The sequence below is a fragment of the Cornus florida genome, unplaced genomic scaffold (genome assembly GCF_030987335.1).
Source record: "Cornus florida cultivar Cherokee Brave unplaced genomic scaffold, ASM3098733v1 CherokeeBrave_3.0.0_Hap2_Chr07, whole genome shotgun sequence".
In the NCBI taxonomy this organism is placed as follows: domain Eukaryota; kingdom Viridiplantae; phylum Streptophyta; class Magnoliopsida; order Cornales; family Cornaceae; genus Cornus; species Cornus florida.
Genome location: NW_026775577.1, coordinates 34,206,556 through 34,228,188, shown reverse-complemented (window position 1 = coordinate 34,228,188; position 21,633 = coordinate 34,206,556). Strand labels below are relative to the sequence as shown.

Here is a 21,633-nt window from a genome sequence, read left to right as displayed (position 1 = left end):
CCGCACGTATGTCGCGACTATGTTCCGAGATCTATTCAGAGACATCCGCGGAGCCCGACCTACCTGTCCTACCTCATCCTCCTGAGTTCCCAGTTCCTTTTATCTCATGATCCCTCTCTCCAATTGATACTTTATTTTTGTCACTGTATAGTACTATTATTTTTACAGCCGGTCTGTCTGCTTTGATAATTTTGTTGTACTTGCACTTTATCTATTTTTATATATCTTTTTTTGCTATAGATGTCATATGATTATATTCTCATATCTGTATGTTTGACTCCATCAAGTGCATCATAGTGACTTCAGTGAGAGAGTGCTACTTAATTTTCAGAACCACCCTTATACCTCTCTCATCTATTTATCTGCTTATCCCATTTACACTTGCATGTCCACTGTGCACTGATTATCCCATTTTGTTATCTGATGAGTTTATCCAAGTGCCAATTTTTAGGACCACAGTTCATCCCAAGTTTGGGGGGGGGGGGGGAGGGGCCATACCACCCACTTCGGATACTTCAGTCCCGATCATTCTTGCTTAGTTGCACTAGTATACTCTTTCCCTTGTTCTCTTACACATTGAGGACATTGTACCATTTAAGTTTGGGGGGAATGGTGCTTTGCAGTGTTACTTAGTTTTAGATTCAAATTTTGAGCATGACTTGTGTATTTGAGGGATATTTCTATGATTGGTCCATATCTAGCTATGATTTTGATCTTTTGAGGACTATATTGCTTAAAATTTAAAAATTGTTTGACTTGAGAGTCCAATACTCCTTGTATACCTTGTGGATGCCATTTAGGAGTAAATTTTTCGAAAGATTGATATCTTGCTTACACTTGTGGTCCACATCATCTTGATTTTGTGATTTCTTTGAGATTCATTTTAGAATTCTACACTAGCATAGGCGCACACTAGCATTCATTTATGGGGTACATGCTTTGTTGATTATTGAATTGGTTATATCCCAATTGAGCCAGTAGTGCATTGAAAGCTTTCATTCTTGATAAAGGTGGATAACAACCCCTTTTCACTAAGTAGCCGGGATTCTAGCCTTATCAAGCACTGAACTTCTCACGCCGAAAGGTGAAGGGCCCAAACTCTAGGTTAATAATTGAACTTGTTTATTTTAAAAAATAAAAATAAAAAAAATAAAAATAAAAAAAATAAAAAAAAAAAAGAAGAAGAAGAAGTTGCAAAAGCAATAAAAAGTGAGAACTTCTCCCAAAAAATGAGAAGTGGGAAATAATTAGATGGAGGTTGTCTTGATTTGTAGGCTAGTTGATTTGAGCTTGTAAGTCCGTAGGGGTATTTGAATGCCTAATGTCCTAAAGCCGTCTGGTTTGGGAGTCATTGACCTAACGCTCGACCTCATGAATCGCTAGAAAGCTTAATAGATCAATATATTGCACCATGCTTCCATCTTTGATCCTATAAAAAAAATAAAAAAAAAATAAAAAAAAAAAAATAAATCGAGTTAAAAGAATAAGCGAACCTAGGACAATAAAGCTTTAATAAAAGGTCCACTTTTTGTCTTGATGATCGATACTAGATTTGTGTGCTAGTTTGAGGGTAAGGATGTGATTAATTCTTTAGTTGGCTTAGATAGCAACACATTTGATGCCGGTCCACTCAAAAGGATTCTAGATTTGTTTTGATTTGCATGATCATTTTCTTAATGTGTGGAAGACCATATTTGCTTGCTTGATGTTGAGATTTTAGGAGATTGCTTGGAAATGTTTGAAAAATTGGGTACTTGAGGTAATTTTCTCCCAATGCTTGTTTGTAATATTGGTGCCTCTTTTGAAAGAATGAGCTTAATGTTTATGGGTATCATTTTTGGAAACCCTCACGAGACTTCACTCGTCCACTAGGGATAACCTAGGAGTTTAAAAGGCTTGTTGCATATGCTAAGTGCAATCGTGTTCCCTACGAAAGTGGCGTTATCCATTTATTGTTTTCTAGCTTATAGTTGTATAGTTGTTCATTTTATTCCTTTACTTTCTAGTTCATTGTTAGGGACTAGCAATATTTAAGTTTCGGGGTGTGATGAGCGCTGAAAAGTGCGTATTTAAACCCCTTAAGCTTAGGCATTCTAGTACCTTTTTCTATCTTACTTTACCGTTTTAGATTGATTTCGTATTATTTCCATTTTCAGGCACTTATCCCAAAATAAGCTAACTCAGCCAAATAAGAGCTTAATTGATGCAATTCTGGGATTAAACAAAGAAAGGAGCAAAGTAGAGAAAGAAGGAAACAAATGAAGCCAAATGTGGGAAGCAGCAAAGTTCGATCGATCCAAGTTCAAGGTTCGATTGATCGAACAATGATCGATCTCAGTACTTCAAAATAGATCCAAGCCTTGGCCCAAAAGCATAAAGTCCAAAAGTTCGATCGATCCAACACCACCCTTCAATTGATCGAACACTTTTGTCCTTATTCAAATGATCGATCCTATCCACAGCTGTACCACCCACTAATCACTTTCGTCCTTTTCCCAAAAATATCTACCAAAATATCTTGGATTTGTCTTTTTCCAAAAAGCTCAACCAGTTGGATCGATCCAGCCTAAGTTCGATAGATCTCAGCCAGTTCGGTCGATCCAAGTCTAAGGTTCGATCGATCGAACTTCCTCCAGTGCGAAAAAGTTAAATTTCCATCTCATTGAAAGTTGTCCTTTATCCAATCATTAGGGAATATTGTGTGCACGACCTCAACTCCTTTTGGGTGTCATTTTGACCTACCTATATAAGGATAAGGATTGCTTTTTACAAAAGGAGCTAATAGAATTCTAGGGTTTATTCTCTTGAGAGAAAAATATCATTTTTCATATCATCTCTTGGAGAGCAAGCTTAGAGGAGGAGGAGGAGGCTAGAGGCACCATTGGAGTTCTTCATCAACAATGAGCAGATTTCAACCATGGAGTTAGCCCTTGAGGGTTGGAGCAACATCACCATGAGTGGCTAGACATCCTATTGGGGCTAGAGTTAGCCCCAAACATGCTTTCTATATCTTAATCTTGTGTATTATTGAGGAATTAGTGTTGTAATTAATGTTTTGATACTTTGATATATATAGATCTTGTTTATCTAATGATTTATATGGTTTAATGCTTCCAATTGATCATTTTATTCTATCCATATGTCTATGTATGATAGAATAAATGTTCATGTGCTTGTCTCTAAATTTTGTATTATTGATGCATGTCTATGTGTATTGATGTTATAGATTTGGAGATTGTCAAAACATAGTGCTTAAAGGAATGCTTTTGTAATTTTCTTGATGGTTCATACTTATTCCTTGATGGATTGTGCCTCTCCCCTAATTTACTTTCATGCTAGTAGTGTAGATGTAGTGTAATTGTTGTGTAGTGTTAAATGGGAGGACAATCTATACTTATTGTTTGATGATCCAAGTTTTTGAATGCAAGCAACATATGTCTCTATCCTTGTGTTGTATTTGGATTGGGAGCTTAATGAAAGGTTAATGATTTGTTTTGATCTTTTGTGAGGTTAAATCAAATAATTAATTAAACAGTGAGAGTTCGTATAACAGGATGTTATTCTTACAAAATTTAGAAGAGTAAGTATATAGAAAATGATGATTATGCATAGATAGAGCGGTGATTATACTCTGGGAAATAGTAATAGTATCGAGATTGGTTAAACTCTCATTTGGAATGATATTTCAACTGAAAGGAAGATAAGAGTTACAGTGTACAATTGGGATGATTTTGGAAAAGATAAACCATTTTGGAGGGGTGTAACTAGGATGGAGTTACAGTGTCTCTATACAAATGATTTTGAAAATGGGAGTGGTTTTAAATAACTAAGGTGGAATTACAGCGTCAAATGGTGGAAGGGTAGTTGGCCAATGATATAGAAAATTAGTGAGGAACTAGTATTCCATTTATTTAACTCTCTTATTTATAGGCTTCTACTTTCTTTTAATGATCTCCTTTTAGAAATTTCCAACTAAATCTCTAAGATATTTAAACACTATAAACCTCAACTATTATAGAATGTTGGACTACCCAATCTCCAAAAAATTTTTAATTTGGTTGAATCCTTCACTCCTTTACCCTACAAATCCCTAGTAGACTCTCCAAATTCAATTCCAAGCCTGTCATTTATTTATTGAAGGAGGAGGAGGCTCGCGGCACTCGCCCACAATTAAGCTTCGATTATTGGTCAAATATTGGTTGCGAAAGATATCAACATTAATAATAAGCATCAAACATTGAGTAAATAATATTGTTTCGCATATATATATATAAGTTTAGATAAGGATTTAGTGCAAAAAAAATCTAAAAACTCCCTACTATTTTTAATTTGTGCAAATAAAAACAAACCAAAATTTTAGTGATAAAATTACTAAATTAACCTTACTTTATCATTAATAAAAAAGAAAAATAATAGGCAAGAGGCAAAATATTAAAATTACCCTTAATAACATAACAACATTATGTTGTATCCATGGGACAAACACACTCAAAACACTTAAAACACACCCAAACCTTTAGATACCACCAAACACACCCATCCATCCTCACATGAATGATCGATCTTTACACTCACTCTCATTGAACCCACTCTCGCTCACTGTAAAGGTCTTTGAGTCCCTCAATTCGCTTCGATCTCAATGAATCTTTGCTTCCTTAATAATCCATTCATATATTGATACTAAAAATGAAATTCTTAAAATGTCAATCTTTTCGTTTAATTTCGATTTTCTTTTTAATACCAAAATCCCGGAAAGAATATCCATTACTGATTTAACCATTGTAATGGTGTAAGTGGTAATGATAAGATTTCAAATTTACCAATTACAAATTGTGAAATTTGAAGCATAACAACACTTAAGAAAAAAATAAATAAATAAATAAATCTCTAAAAAACATATGAAAAAATACGGTGAGATAGAGAGAGAAAAAAAATTCAATAAAAAGTCCCTAACAAAGATATTTGAGAGAGAGAAAAAAAATATTTATAGAGAAGAGACTGTTCAAAATTTAGAGAGAAAGATTGTCCCTTGAGATATTTTAGAGAAAAAAAAAATACCAGACAGATTATTTAGAGAGAGAAAAATAGAGAGAGACTATGCCAAGACACAGAAATTTTAGAGAGAGAAAAATTAGAGAGAAATAATATTGCGGCCACAAAGAGATATTTTAGAGGGATGGAAATAAATTATAGAGAGATAGAATATCAACAGTCATAAATAGATATTTAGAGAGAGAGAGAGAGAGATTAGAAAGATAGATTATGGAAAATTTCCTTAGATGGCTCCATTCAGTATTTAAATATATACAAAATGTGTCGGCTTTCTTGCCACACAAAAAGGGCACTTTTGGGTTTGTAAGAAAAAAAAATGACATCACGAACAATTATTTTTCAATTGATCTATTTAATAATAAGGAACAATTTACTCCAAAGATAGATGATAAAAAGAGTTATATGCATTTATTTATTTATTTATTTTAAGTGTTGTTTCTTGCACATTTTTTGCATTTTTTGCACTTAAATTTGATTGAATCCTTCACTCCTTTACCCTACAAATCCCTAGAAGACTCCAAATTCAATCCCAAACCTGTGTCATTTATTTATTGAAGGAGGAGGAGGCTCACCCACAATTAAGCTTCGATTATTGGTCGAATATTGGTTGCGAAAGAGATCAACATTTTACCGTGTAAAATAATAAGCATGAAACATCGAGTAAATAATATTGCTTCGCATATTTTTATATATGTGTATATATATATATATATATAATTTTAGTTAACCACCATATTATTAGAACTTTCAAAATATTTTACACACTTATGATTTAACCTGTCTTTTTCAAACTTACAAAAAAATTTACATACTTTAGGACCCTTCGACCTCTTAACAGAAATTATTTATTGCAACCAATGATGTGGTAAAACAAAATGGATCTACAATAAAACAAAAAAACTGATATATTTATTTTAGTGAAGTATTTGTAATCATTCGTTACACCACGTCATTGTTGAAACGGGCCACTCAGCTTTCCACTTAATGCCTTTGGTATTTTCTCAATTTTTATCACACTTGTTTCTTTTATCATATTGTAAGTGAAATGTTGGATCGGATATTAATAAGCATCTTATATCCAATTAGGGCTGCAAGTTGGGCGGGCTAGGCCAGCCCAGCTCAACCCCAACCCAGAAATTTTGAAATTTGGACACACAATTCACAAATCGGGTTCATGTTCAGGTTGGGTATAATCAAAATCCAGATAATTCGGGCTGGGCTCGGGCTCAACCCGAACCCAACCCAAAACCCAAAATTAATTTTTCTTTTTTTCTTTTTTTTTTTTTTTTTTTTTTTCTCTCTCTCTCTTCTTTCTCTTTTCTCTCTCCTCCACGAAATTTTTTTTCTCTCCCCTCTCTCTTCTTTCTCTTTCTCTTTCTTCTTTCTCTTTTTCTCTCTACCCGAATTTTTTTTTTTTTTTTTTTTCTCTTTTCTCTTTTCTCTTCTTTCTCTTTCTCTCTCTGCTGCCGTCCCTCGGCCAATCTGCCGCCGCCGCCGCCATCACTTCCAAAAATTAAAACAAAACTCATATATACAAGTTAGCAGTTGCAGAAAGAGAGGGGGGCAAACTTGAGAGTTGAGAGACAGCGGCTGAAGCTTGCGAACGGCGAACCCGAACTGGAACAGCCGGCGATGGAAACTGAAACATATGGGTTTTGATTTTTTGAACAATCTGAAATATATGGGTTTTGAACTTTTGATTCTTGTAGATTTGTAGTTTGAAGTTGCAGAGAGAGAGAGAGAGAGAGAGAGAGTTGAGAATGAGACTGGACGATTGGGGAGGCTGAAATGATTTGCCCTAATTTTTTTTTGTTTTTTAATAATATATAGATATATCTGTATATATATCTATATATATATATATATATATATCTATATTATATATATATTTTCGAAAAAAATATATATAAATAAATTTTAAAAACTCAACCCGTCAACCCGACCCGATCGGCCCGAAAATATTCGGGCTGGGTTTTGACTATAACTCATGTAAGGTACAATTCGGGTTCGCTCAACCCAACCCAATTCGGGTTGAGATTGGGTTGGGTTGGGTTGGGTTGGGTCAGCCCAACTTGCAGCCCTATATCCAATGCATACAATAGCTTATCAAAAATTTTGCATCAATTGGCTCTGGTAGGATGTTTCAGACTGCAAATCATTTTAAGTCAAAAACTAAACAAACTTTGCCACAGAGAAGCCAACTTCAGGGTTTACTTGGTTGGTTTCCTCTAAAGCCAGCCAAATATCAGACGACAAAATTTATGCATATAGGTAGCAAAATTTACCTTCAACAAGTATACAAACAAATCTTTGCAACAAGAAAAATTATAGCAGTAAAACTATCAGGTTGATACCTTGCAAGGCATAACAAGATCTAGACTAAAAACTTCTGCGAATTTCATACCAGATAACAGTCACAGTATTCTTTTTCTCTTCAGGGCTTGGTCACAAATTGATTGCCCAAAATTCAGCTACGAACAAACCAAGCTATCCAAACTTTGAAAATGGTACCAGTTCAAACTCTTACAGTTAGAATAAAGCAAACCTGGTTTAAATATGGTTATCATTATAGATGCACAACATATACAAGTAAATCCAACTCCTAATCTGTCAATTTAGCACTCGTCACATAAAATTTGCATCTCATAATCATTCAAACGTCCCCACAACTCAAACAAAACAAGTCACATATCTGTTGCCTTAATTTTAAGTCAAGCTGGTGTGGATGTCCAGGATCCAAATTCGGATTGGTCTTAGATAGACAGGATTCTCATCAAATTATCAAATACCCTCACCTCTACACTCTACACGTCAAAAAAAATTCTTGGACTCCTTTAGTAGGGTTTTCGATACAACAGATTCCTAAATCTGATGGTCACCCGCTATCCTGAAAACCAATACAACAGATTCCTTTAGTAGGGTTTTCGAAGTCCTTTACCAATTACCATGCATACACACAGGAGAGCGAGGAAAGGAAGGTATTACCGGACTACTCGAATGTACCAACTCTGGCATGAGCTATTCCATTGCTTCATCCCTACGTGACACAATCTGAATACATCCTTGTGGTATATTTATCCATTATCCCAAGAAGATAAATGGATAGTGTTAATACTACTTTAATATAGAAACGAGCTAAGCCTATGATAGGCTTTATTAGGGTTTTATTCACAGAAACCAAAATCCCCTTGAAAATGGGTAGCTAAATATTTTTTATAAGTAATTAAAGTATCATAAAACAAAATAAAATAAAAATATGAGTAAGGAGACCGTGTAGGGTTTATAAATGGTTAATCTAGATGTTTCTATCTATGAGTATCAAAAATTCATCTCCTATGCAAAGGTTTTGGGAGGAAACAAAAATATACTTCTCTTCTTGTAACATAATAAAGCACATAATAGAGCATGAATAGTTTTTCCTAATATTACAAATTCTTAGCTTCAGTAAGAGAATAATATTTTACATACCAGATGATAAATCCTAAACATAATCTGAATTGCATAGACATCCAGGATATGTAACTTAAGATATGGGAAGAGAACACTGTAATACAATAGAAGTTGCATTTGTGGCTTAGCCAACAAATAGGGAGATAAAACCCATTTTTATTTTTTTCACAACATAAAAATTTGGCAGGAGATGAAGAGAGTTCAGAAGTCTCTCTGTTCTCCTCAAAGCAGAATCAAGTATATAAAAATCAGTGGTATTGAATGAAAATAAGATATAGCAGTGAAAGATTTTGAAACAACCTAAAGACTGAAAATACAATTACAACCACAATTCAGGAGAGACACATCAATAAAAATCAATTGCCAAAATACAGAAATTGGGAAAACGGTCATTATAAATCAAGATTGAGTTTCACAATAGAAATCTCAATTCCTATCTCAAGAAAACTTAATAGGCTTTAGTAGTTTAGTAAAACAAATTTAGGGTATAACCTGGATAACAAAGACACGTTTATGAATTTTATGATCCCTTGGAGGTCATTGGAAATTTTCAACATTTTGTACCGATTCAACCAAATAGGAATAACATGTAATCCTTAGCTCTTATTTACCATAATCAAGTCTCAGAAATTAGGTCACATACATAGAGGCAGCTCAAACTATGTTTTGACAGAAGGAAAAGCCTCGAAAAACTAAGAGTTTATCCCTCAAAGGAAATTGAATGGCTTTGGCTGTGTAGTGGAAGAGTGAGGAGTAATGGGACTATATTGAATACAACCTCAAAACTCAGCATCTGTTCTCTAAGCAAGAAGCAGTACAGATTCCAATAATTCCCCCTAGCTATCATCTTGGTCAAGACCTATGATTTTCATACCATATATAGGGCCCTTCAGAGCTAAACTTGACTACTATTACAAAATTCAAAAAACAGAGGACCAATGAATTCCAACCCAGAGAACCAGGGCCTATCGCTAACTCATGGTAAAGCAGTTTCAGAGAATGGAATTTTTCTATGAAGTTTATTTGGCATTTAATGATGTAAAACAATATTTCATTCAACAAAAACGTGTTTTTATGTGTGTGTGTATATATATATTGATACGTCATTCACTCATATTTTTATTAAATTCAATAAAGAGCAAAGTGAACCAGGACACTAAAAATCATGGTCATAGTAATTTTTAAAACCTATACAGTATCGAGTAGTGGATTGGTCTGACTTATATTGTTTGGTGAAAAAAAGGAGCATATATGAGGTAAATCATTAAAGATGTGTTAATTTTGTAAGTCTACCTTTGTCCTAGTGGCTTTGGTCCCAACTCCGAAGCTCTAGATCAAGTTTTTGAGACTAGTAGAGAGAACAGAAAAAGGAGGGAGGGGGGAATCATTAAAGATGTGACCAATATGAAAAAGAACCATTGTCAAGAATGCCATTATACACTCGCGGATATCTACAGGATACACTTGAAGCACAATATAAAGTATGCTCTAGCCACCACAATTTCTAGAGAATATTAAATACACACAGCTTCCATCACCTGGTATAATTGGGTCAAATGGCTATCTCTGTATGAACTAGAGTTATACATATATCATTTCTATCATTTCGACGCGAAAAAACAGTTGATGAGTCAAACCAGAATCCTTTATCTTTCCCCGACATAAGATATTCCAATAGTCAAGCCAAAGTCAAAAGAGAATATCAATCCCTTGTTCTTGACAACCTAAGGAACCCCCCATTCTTTCCTAGGATGTAAGTATGGCATTGAAATTTCCAACCGTCAGCCAAGGTATATTAGTATTTATAGCAGCCATCTAAGTAATATCATTCCATAAATCTTTTCTAAGAGAACGGGTATGCTCCCCATAGATATAAGAAAACAGGCAGTCACTTTTGCTATCCTGCAACTTCGATTACACCCCGGTAGCAAGCTAGTTAGGAGAGTCGTAGGAAAGGAACCTTAGGCAAAACATTAAGCACTAGGGGATTAGGCCTGGACTTGGAACTACCAGCGTACCAAAAGAGACTAGATTTGTAATGAGTCCAGACCACAAATCATAAAAAGATAGATTGTTTACAAGTGTAGTATCTGTTCATATCACTTTAATATAAAGAGAGATTGTTCAAACAAAACAAACAAAAAAAAAAAGTGAATTGAGAACAGTAGCTAGTTAGGAGAGTCGTAAGAAAGGAACCTTAGGCAAAACATTAAGCACTAGGGGATTACGCCTGGACTTGGAACTACCAGCGTACCAAAAGAGACTAGATTTGTAATGAGTCCAGACCACAAATCATAAAAAGATAGATTGTTTACAAGTGTAGTATCTGTTCATATCAGTTTAATATAAAAAGAGATTGTTCAAACAAAACAAAACAAAAAAAAAGTGAATTGAGAACAGCAGTCTTCAGATCATGGAAAAATGCGACATACATATTCAAATATCTATCTAATATACCTACATAAATAGATATAAACTAATCCAATAACCCAAGTCCTCAAATTTTCTAACTATCAAAACGCAAAAATGTCCAAAAATAATTTTCATTCCCCATTCTAATTTGAAGATTAATATTATTCTACAGTGAAAAAACAAAAATGAGCAAAATTTAAAAATAAAATTCATTCCAATACCACAGTAGCTCCCAATGACTTGAGCTTCTCCATGATCGAATTCCCCTCCTCCTTCGTAACCCCTTTCTTCACCACCACCGGAGCCTTCTCCACCAAATCCTTGGCCTCCTTCAAACCCAATTCAGTAAAAGTCCTAACTTCCTTAATCACCTTGATCTTCGCCGCCGCGTCAAACTTCTCCAGCTTTATATCGAACGCAGTCTTCTCGGCGGCCTTGGTGTCTGCCGAGCCAGCCCCAGGTCCAGCCGACGAAGCCGCCGACGACTCAAGCCCCGACACGGCCGGTCCGTACTTGTTGATACCCATTTTGTGCCTGAAGAGGATCGAATAGTCGAATCTCTCGATCTTGGTGAGGCTGAGAAGCTCGTCAGCGATTCTCTCGAGTTTCTGAGTTTGTGACTCGGGGGTTGCAGTGGGTGTGCAGAGACTGCGAGAGAGCGGTGTGCGGTTGAGGAAGACGAGTCTCAGTAGGGATTTGGAGGGCATCTTGGAGGCTACGGAGGGCATTTGTGTGGATAAGATTCTAGGTTTTGAAGGGTTTTACAGAGAGGAGTGTGAGTTCATATGGTGATCAGCATTTGGGAAGAGGATGATGAACTGACACTCGAGGAGTGTTGTGAATCGCGATTTAAGGGTTTTGACATTTTAGGGCTCAAAAGGGTAGTTTCGTCATTTTATAGTATCTTAATTTGCATTTTCCACTTACAGTTTCAAAAAACCATAGAATTGAAATAAAATACTCTTCATTCAAAATGTCAGTAAGGGTTTTCAAGGGCGTGACCAATTGATGCTAGTGCTTCTTACTTTATAAAAAAAATTATGAACAGTGCAATTTTGACTTTATTAAAACTCGATAAGTGGTTATATGTCAATTAGTGATTGGTTCGGGTATAATAATTTGGATTACTTTTTATCATCGCTAAGCAGAGAAAATAAATTTTCATGTCCATTCAGAAATCTTGTGTTACACCTACATGAGATATTAAACCAATCCAGTATAAACCTTCAAGAACATGTAATATCTAACTTAAAAAGAGTTTCTGGATTAAATCCTGCAAAAACAACATAAACTTTTTGTGAACACCACATCGATGAGTTTATAAATAGTTTTCGAGACCATTGATTTTGACCAATCACTGATTGACATGCAAGCAAACAGTTAAAACTTTGCCGATGATAAAATTCTTAATTGAAAAAAAAAAATGATGAACATGGTGCTTCTTTTAGCTTTCTTGACATTGTTAATTCAGACACAGTAGCAACCCCTCTTAAGTAGTGCAAGTTTGGGGAAGAAAACTGCAAAGATGGAAATTGTGCAGAATAGGAACTCTTCAGACACACCGGAGCCGGAGATTAGCACCATGAAAACTCGGAAGCATTTTTCTTAATTAGAAACAATTTAATGTACAATACACAGCAACTCAGAAGAAATGAAGACAGCAGAATGACAACCAGCAACCAAGTTAAGACAACCGAATCCGACCAACAACAGCCACAAGCTCCATATAACTCTCTGATAAATACAAATCGAACATACAAACAAAGAGACGTTCCTCAGCTCTTCGATTTCGAATGCTTAACAAGCCAATCAATGACAGAGTCAATGTTGGTCGAGTTCTTGCATGAGATCATGAAGCAGCATACCTCCCGGTCAGTGATGGATTTGAGACCCCTGCATGAGATAATGTCAATCGCATTCCAAATTGAATTTAATTGACAACCAATATTTAAAAATGATGCCAATCGAAAGACTGAACCCGTCTCCTCCCACTTACATCTGATCGGTCAAAGCCTGCATATTGAGCGCCCCTGGCTTGTCAATCTTGTTGCCTAATACCAGCAGAGGAATACCGTTCAATGATGGCTTGCTCAGGAGATCATGGAGTTCACTTTTAGAGATGCTGAGGTTCTCATGATCAGCAGCATCGACAACATAACTGCAAGAGAGATCAAATTCAAAGAACTAGGTAACCACATTCAGGAAAAAAACAAAAACAAAAAAAAACAAATCATTGAACCAGGATTAACTCGACTACTTGTGCCCTCACTAGAACATTCCCATACAGATATTTTTATAGGGAACATAGATTCCTAATAAACAGCTCAAGATTGAATGTCACACAAGAAGAATTATCCATACAACTTCATTCAACTAAGAATCTGTGTTGCACCAATTTGTAAATTGTCATAAAAACAGTCTATTAGAGTATAAGAAGCTCGGATATAGATACATGACATAGATACGACACAAACACGGACACAGCAATATGGACATGTCGAGGACACGGAGAGTAATAAATATATATTTATGAGACTAATATTACTGTTCATCAATTTAAGATTTTTATGCTATGTCATAATAACTTGTGAGCTACAACAACATTCAATTCATTTAAGAAGAGAAAAAAGGTTAGAGAATGGCTGAAGTATAATTTCTAGAATTCCTTTATGAATTTACTGTAATCTGAATCCATAACTAGACAAAAGATTACAATTGTATAAAGAATGAAAGAAAACGAAACAAAATAAAAAGAGTAGGTAGACAATAAATTTAAACCGTTTCTAGAATTAGGGCTTTGTTGAAGAAAAGGAAAGAGAATTTTATTAGAGAGAATGAAATCAGTTGAAAAAAGATAACAATGAAGAAATAAGAACTTAGGTTTGCTTGAGAAAAAAAGAAGCAATGCTTATAATAAAAGAGAAGATCTTTAGACAAAGAAAGGGGTTTGTGATGGGAAGGAAAGGACAAAAAGAAAAGGAAAAGGGAAGGAAAAAAAAAAGAAGCCATCATGTAAATAAAATTGCTTGATAAATTTTCTATAATTTTTTGTTTATTTATGTTCTAACCTCCACATTGTACGAACTAATCAAAGAATCTCACATACTTTATGCTTTAAGCCATCTTTTTTTCGAAAATTTTAAAATATTCCCTTTTAATCAGACACGTATGTCCAAGACGTGTCCGCGTGTGTTAGCATGTCCATTTGTGTCCATGGCATGTCCAAAAGGAAATATATTCAGACACATTATTTGGTGTGTCTTACACGTGTCCACTACACGTGTTTGAAACGGACACTTTTAGTGCATTTTCTTTTTCAAAAATTATATTCAGACACATTTTTGTTTTCAACTCCGTATCCTACATGTGCCCTAGATTAGAGTTCATGTTCAAAATTAATTGGAGAAGAATGGTAATTGGAACAACTATTTTAGCTCTGTGATCAGAAGTTCAATACCTTCTTCCCAATTTTTTATTCATCCTGACATGTGCCAAGACTCCAAGGCACGCCATGCTTTCTCATGGTCCCATCTTCTCTCTCTCCTTTGTCAAGTCACAAGCACATCCATTTTTCTCAATTACCAACAGGTCTCCCTCTCACTCTTCTTAATCTCACTCAAAACTATCCACTTAGAGCCTGCGGTAACCTCCCTCTTTAATATAGATAACTAATTATCCCCTTAACATGAGGCCATCCAGAAAAATTGAAGAAAAGCTGTCACCAAAGCATGGACACCAAGTGGGTCTTCAAATGTTCATTATGTGTTTCCCTTAAATTCATTGATATACAGCTCTGGTCTGGGCTGCACTATGGTTGGAAGTTTTACAGAACCCACCCTATTAATTGACATTTAGTGACTTATAAGGATTGCATGAGCTTGAGGGTAGTTTTATCACAAAACCAGACTTGAGATCATTTCTCAAGTTCATGAGTTTTAGCATTCAGCCTAGAAGTACATGAATAATCTCAAACTATGAGACTTGGATCCCCATTAGGGGGGTCATACCTGTATCGAGTTAGTATCACACTAATACTTCTCGAACACTCGCAAATTTGTGACCAATAGTTCTAAACGTATCCCTAATTTGAAAGCAAATTTTAATGTCAAACACTTTTTCTTAACTTCTCAGATACTCCAGCTATATAACCAATACTTATCACTTACTCAAAGACAGGAAATCTTGAACACTAAAATATACTTTTTCGAAGTACAATATCATGGTATCTAGGAAAGCATAACAAGCTTTGTTGACAGAGATGACTAAATCCCGGACACTTGAGTGGAGAGCTTGGTGGACCAATCAGTGTTGAGACGTAATTAGGGATATCTGAACTTGCTAGTGTAATATCTCTTTCTGATAGTGAATATTTTTATCCGATTGGAGTAGGTCTTGTGGTTTTTCCAGTTTGGGGTTTTCACATAAAAACCGGTGTTCATGCAAGTGAATTTTTTGTGCTTTATATTTCTGCAATTTACCTATTATTACATGCTTAAATTGATTGAAAATTTTGACATTAAAGCAAAAATTATCGAAATGTGCAAATTACATATTCTCCTCTCTCTAGGTCTAATTGGGAATATACTCAGACGTATCAGAGCCTCGATTCACGGTTCTAGACTTCTCGTTGGTATCAATGTGAGTTCCCAAACCATAGATAGGTAGACCCATTATTTTAATTGAATAGGCACACCGCAAATGGATGTTCAATGTTTTTTGACCCTCTTTTGTACCTAATTTTTTATATAAATCATTTAATGCATTTTCTTTAGCTTTATCAACCATCTTTTTAGCTTCATTTTAATTTTTTTTTTGTATTTCTCTATATCCTTTTGTTTTTAACTTCGTTGTCATTCTTAGAAACTCATTCTTTTCTTTTCTTTTATTGCTTGTAGTCATCACTCTACTACCATTTTTTTTCTTTTTTGATAATTTTCTTCCATTAGTCTCTCCCAAAGTTTCCTTTTCCACATTCCCGAAATAATTTGCCATTTTATAACATAAATTATTTATATTGTCATTCCAATTATATTATTTTCCTTGTATTATTTTTTTCCAAATGTTATCCATTCATTACCTTATGGTCCTTTCCACTTTATGCTTTGATATTGTTTTTTGATACTTAAATCTTGTTGATTAACAAATCTAATATTAGTATCCAATATTTACTTGTTAGACTTTCTCCAAGGATTACCAAACAGTCGTTACATGTGCCCCATTCCTCCTGTATAAAACAATACCCAGTTTGTATTTTATTTGTGTCATTCTTATCATCATCCTCACCCTCTTTTTCCTTCTATTCTATTACACACCATGTATCCTCTTACATTTAACTTTTTTAAGGTCATTTCTAATTACTTCATTCCATGTTAATTTTCAGTTGGCCTCTCTGTTTCTTACTTTCAATGAAAAATAATCTTCCATTTCTCCCTCACACTTTAATTCCTCCTGCATAAAACAATAATAAGTCTGTGTTTTATTTGTCACTCTTATCATCATCCTCACCCTCTTTTTTTCATTCTATTCTATTCCACACCATGTATCCTCTTACATTTAATTTTTTAAGGTCATTTCTAATTACTTCATTCCATGTTAATTTTCAGTTGGTCTCTCTGTTTCTTACTTACAATGAAAAATAATCTTCCATTCATCACTGGTGCATCTGTGGTTCTACTTTGTATGTGTCCATACAATCTAAGTTTGTTTTCTCTTATTTTCACTAACAGACGTTATGCCTAATTTCTCCCACACTTTAATTACTAAAGCTCTCTCTTCTAGCCCCTCACATCATTCATTTCAACATTCACATTTCGGTTACATAAGAATGTTGTTCTTGTTTCTTTTCAACGCCCCCGACTCCGCCTCCTATAAGATGACTAGCCTACATCCTACAAAATTTTCCTTTTCACTTATTTGGTAGTTTTTTATCACATAAGATACCACTAGCCTATATTATTAAATGTTTCTTTTTTTTTCTTTTTTTTTTTCTTAAAAAAAGATACTTACAATAGCTAGACATAATAAACCTTTGCAATTTTAAAAGTGTTCCCCTACAAATCTAAAATTCATGGTTAGATGTTACTAGAAATAAATCAAGGCAATAGACAATTGTCCAAAGAAGAAAATTTTGTCCATTCTAAACTCAATCTAACATGTAAATTTTTTTATGATATACTTGCAAACAACAACTGAAAGGGTCCTTGTGGAAATGATGGAGACATATTAAATGGCGAATATAAAAAATTACAATCTTGCAGATTTGTTTCAGTTACTTGTTAATAAATGCAACTTTAAGTTGTCCATACAATTTTATGTGATTATACAATCTAAATTAATTGTCAATTTGCAACATGTCAATTATACAAATTTACTTGCTACAACAGATACAAATGTTAACACTTTGAGTATTTGATAGTATAAAACATGAAATCTTTAAAAAAATTGAAGTTGTTTATCATGTATTCGTGTTTATTTTCTTTCAGAACTGCTGAAATATTCAATAGATAAACTAAACAAAACGTCAAATAAGATGGAGAAATAGTTTCATACACAATAGCAGAAACTGCACGGCAGTATCGTTCCCACATACTACGAAATCTGGGTTGACCTCCAAGATCCCACAACTTTATTGTAACATTTCCTTTAGTTACCTTCTTCATATTGAATCCTACCTGAACACCAAATGACCACACATACATTAATTTTAATTAATCCCAGGAAGGTACAAGGTGATGAAAATTGTGGGAAAAAATATGAAGAAAATGGGGGCGGGGGAATTCTCTATCTGCAAAAGTAAGAGCCAGTATAAAAACCTTTAAGAAGAAAACTCACCGTAGGGATCATGTCTTCACTATATCCACCAGTCTATGAACAAGACAAATTTCCAGTGTATCAGGACCAGATACAAAAAAGAGAGAGAAAGAAAGACGGGAAAAAAAGAGGCTACTCTTAGACAACGATCTACACTTATTTACTTACAGCAACAACATTTACAAGTGAGGTTTTCCCAGCATTCTGAAGCCCTATCAAAGAAAGCTCCATTTCCTGCTTGAAAAAGAGGCTGTAATCATATAAACAATAATGTGAGGCTATACCTTTCGGGAAAAATAATAATAACAATAATAATGCGAGGCTTCGTATCTTGAAGAACCTTTTTCAAAAAGAGTACAGTAGATGAGTTCATAAAGTAGAAAATGTTATCCAATATTTGAAATTTATCTTAAAATAATAAATAAATAAAAATCTGTGAGACAAATTATTTTTACTTCAATTACTGTTCATATCAAATAATTTTCAATAACAAAAGGCCAACAGATTTAAATATTCCATGAAAAAACCAAAAAGGAAAACTTCCAATTGGAAAGTTTCTCTTTTAATTGATTTGGAGGCCGCTACAAATTTATTGTGGAAAAGTAAAGATATATTGAGAGTTCTGGTGGATGAAAACTGCAGTTTATTACTTATATGAACTAGTGTGAGTACTGGACACCAACACTCCATGCTCTACTAAACTGGCATCCCTCGACGCACCACATAATATCGAGCTGAAGACCTATACATCATCTCAAGTCAGTCACATGGCATCTCCACAGATACCCCACTCTCTCCTGTAGCTCGACACTTGGTAGTCTCCAAAGGAATAATCTCCAATTACTAGTTGACATGTGGATCGGCTACAAATACACATATTTTCTAAATATGCCATGTGCGAAGGCTTCAAAAGTTTCCATATAGACCAAGTCCCATGATCTTGGTCTCCACTACCTTGCACCCAACAACCAAAACCATCATCTCACTAGCCCCCCGGTTGGCTATTTTGATCATCTTGCACTATGCATTCTACAGCTAAACAGCTGCGCCAGCCGCAATGCCACATATCCATGGAGCTCGACCATGCACTCTTCCAATTGTACAGTCTGTCTTTTCAGCGAACAAACCTACGATGATCACAAGGTCTGATTGTGTGTTTCTCCATCCACACAACCCATCTTTTCCCAAAACAAACCACGAAACCTTCTCTGCACACATATCTTCGCGAAGTTTGGTTGCACATTTCTTACTGTGCAATCCTTCCTCTCATTTAACAAAACATGCTGCCTTATTCACATGCATATGTCCAATGAGATTCAATTGAGCATATCTCTACATCACAATCAGGTTTATCCTTGGACAAACCTCACCTACTAGAAGTCATTTCAGTGCATATTGCATCCTACTGCACCTCTTGTACTAGCTCAATCAGCAGTATTTAGATGGCTTCTACAGCTTGATGTACAGCTACCAATGCCCAACTTGAATAAACACCACCTTGTCCTCAACAATTTGTAATGAATGGTACTCTACTGCATATTTCATAAGGATCCTAAGACCTGGAATGATCTCTTGACACATTTAGTATAGAGCCTTAAAGAGCAATAAATCACCTAAAGTAAGACTTGACCTCTCCAAACCAAGACTAAGTCCCAAGGGGCAAGCACATAACCATGAGTCCATGTTAATCTTGGTACTACATATCTTTTTACAAGTCAGCCTCACTTTCCAGGTTCCACCTGATCTGCTACACCTGGGACCTCGCCATCTCACATGTAATACCAACATTACTTACAAGATCCACAATCAGAAACCTTGTATATTGGTAGTCTAAATTTGGCAAGAAAAAGGAGCGACTACTTTTGATAAATTGAGTTCCACAAAATACATTCAGATTCCACGATTGCTTCACCATAAACTATCTTTAGATATCATTAATATTCAGAGTACAATAACATGTATAAGTTATATGTAAAAACATATTTTGTTGAGGATAATGACCATGTTTGGTAAAAGGTCCAAGTTGAAGAAATTAAAATTGCAATACACCTTTCGCTTGAAAAGTAGAGGAATAAACTCATCTTGATTTTTAGGAGCTAGACTTTCTAAATGGAATGTTCAAATACAATTTGTATATCTGTGGTTTAGCTATAAACCTAGCCAAACATTTATTTTACTTGGAGGGCCATTTCATTAGGTCATCAGTTCAACCACAGAAGATTTTGGTTGCGCCATGAAAATATTAATTCTCGAACTGAATTATTATAAAAAGATGAATGAAGCTTGATATTCCTTCGATTCTTTCAATACTTAATAATGTCAAACTTTGAAACAATGTTTCATTCACCTAAGGTCCTACATGTGGACATATAAATTATAGATAAATTTTTTATGTAAAATACATACTAAAGATTTAATTTTTACAGAAATAAAAACCTCAGATTTATGGAAATATATAGTGTGTGTGTGTATATATTGTCATTTCGTTGCATCATAAAATCTAGCCATTTCTAAATCCAAGACTCATCAATTGTGCCAAACTCCAACAAATGGAACCAGACAACAAAGCTTGCCATGCGCTTACTTTGTCTCCTGCTTATTTCTTTTTTATTTTGTCAGGCTCTCTTAATTTGTCATATCCATCATGTCTACACAGTGACTTTTCTGTGATACACATATTCCCTCTTTAGGTGCTGCTTCAACAGGTATGATCATATATCCAATTTCCAACACCTATTATAACCTAACATGACAAAAGTCACCTAACTGAGCTAATATCAGCATATACACACACACACACACACACACACATATAGTCACAAAGGCAATGTCAATGGTGACCATAACTATCATAATGTTCAGCAGATCATTTTAAACACTTTAACTCAATAGCTTAAATTCAAAAAAAAAAAAAAATTAAAATAAATAAATAAAATTGCACACATTCATAAACAAGGACACAATTCAACCTATAAGACATAAAATTCGCACACGACAAAATTTGGAAACGAGAGAATAAAAACAAAATAAATAAATAAAGACAAGAAAAAAACAAATCCTGCAACGGAATTAAAGGCCATGAATTCCTCCACAGAAAACCAGTAAAATCAAATTTTAGCAAATCAAGGCACAGCGCCAGATTAAACTTCGAATGCCTTCACCGAATTGAAACTTATGATTAATATTGAAGAAAAGCTTAAATAACAATCAACTCCAGGTGTTTAGGTGAATAACTAGAGATCCAAATGTTTGAATTATACACACATACGAACACATAGAAAAGCATACATATATGTATATATAAAAATTGATTTTTTTTTTTATCGAAATTAAGAGAGAGAACCTTCGAAGCCAATTGAGAAAAGCTTCCCAGAGACCCATTGATGATGAGAACGAGAGAGATCTCTGTTAGAATCTGAGAGACTCTCTCTCTATCCTCCTATGCGCCTTCGATTGATGACCTTTTGCCTTCTCGAATCTTTTTTTTTTTTTATCGATTATATATATACACATAATATAAGTGTGTGTGTGTGTATATATATATGCTTACGAAAATAGGGACTATTTTAACAGAAAAAAAAAGGGTAAGTCTGTCATAGGGTACCCTCGGTTACACGTTTTAATTCTAAATTATCATCACATTATTCGTATTATAAATGATAACAGCTTAGATGGTGATGTCCATTCAGTCATGTCAAATTTGATCATAAAGAAATAGTATAAGTTTGATTAATGTAAAATCATAAATTTATGAGCAGGACGTTCGGAACCAGAGTAGTTTGGGTGTGTGTAAAAAGTGTGTGTTAGTATGTTTTTTTTTATAATGTATATATATATATATATGAAAAAAAAATTAAAATAAAAAGAATACAAATTTTTAATTAAAATGAGTCATAGAGTTGAGTTTGG

The 21,633-nt window shown here is 34.5% G+C and overlaps 2 protein-coding genes across 2 annotated transcripts; both read right to left on the bottom strand.

The window, feature by feature from the left end:
* Window positions 1-11,029: 11,029 nt before the first annotated feature.
* Window positions 11,030-11,821, bottom strand: LOC132267002 (uncharacterized). Its single transcript, XM_059768036.1, has one exon. It carries the CDS (start codon window positions 11,640-11,642, stop codon window positions 11,124-11,126), a length of 519 nt encoding a protein of 172 aa, XP_059624019.1. The 5' UTR covers window positions 11,643-11,821; the 3' UTR covers window positions 11,030-11,123.
* A 667-nt stretch (window positions 11,822-12,488) lies between these two features.
* LOC132267001 (ADP-ribosylation factor-like protein 8a) lies at window positions 12,489-21,228 on the bottom strand. The gene is made up of 6 exons (XM_059768035.1): window positions 21,068-21,228; window positions 17,893-17,974; window positions 17,746-17,778; window positions 17,464-17,585; window positions 12,911-13,072; window positions 12,489-12,807 (listed from the first exon to the last, which is right to left on the bottom strand). The coding sequence occupies exons 1-6, from the start codon at window positions 21,103-21,105 to the stop codon at window positions 12,690-12,692; spliced, it is 555 nt and encodes a 184-aa protein (XP_059624018.1). The 5' UTR covers window positions 21,106-21,228; the 3' UTR covers window positions 12,489-12,689.
* Between the last annotated feature and the right edge of the window lie 405 nt (window positions 21,229-21,633).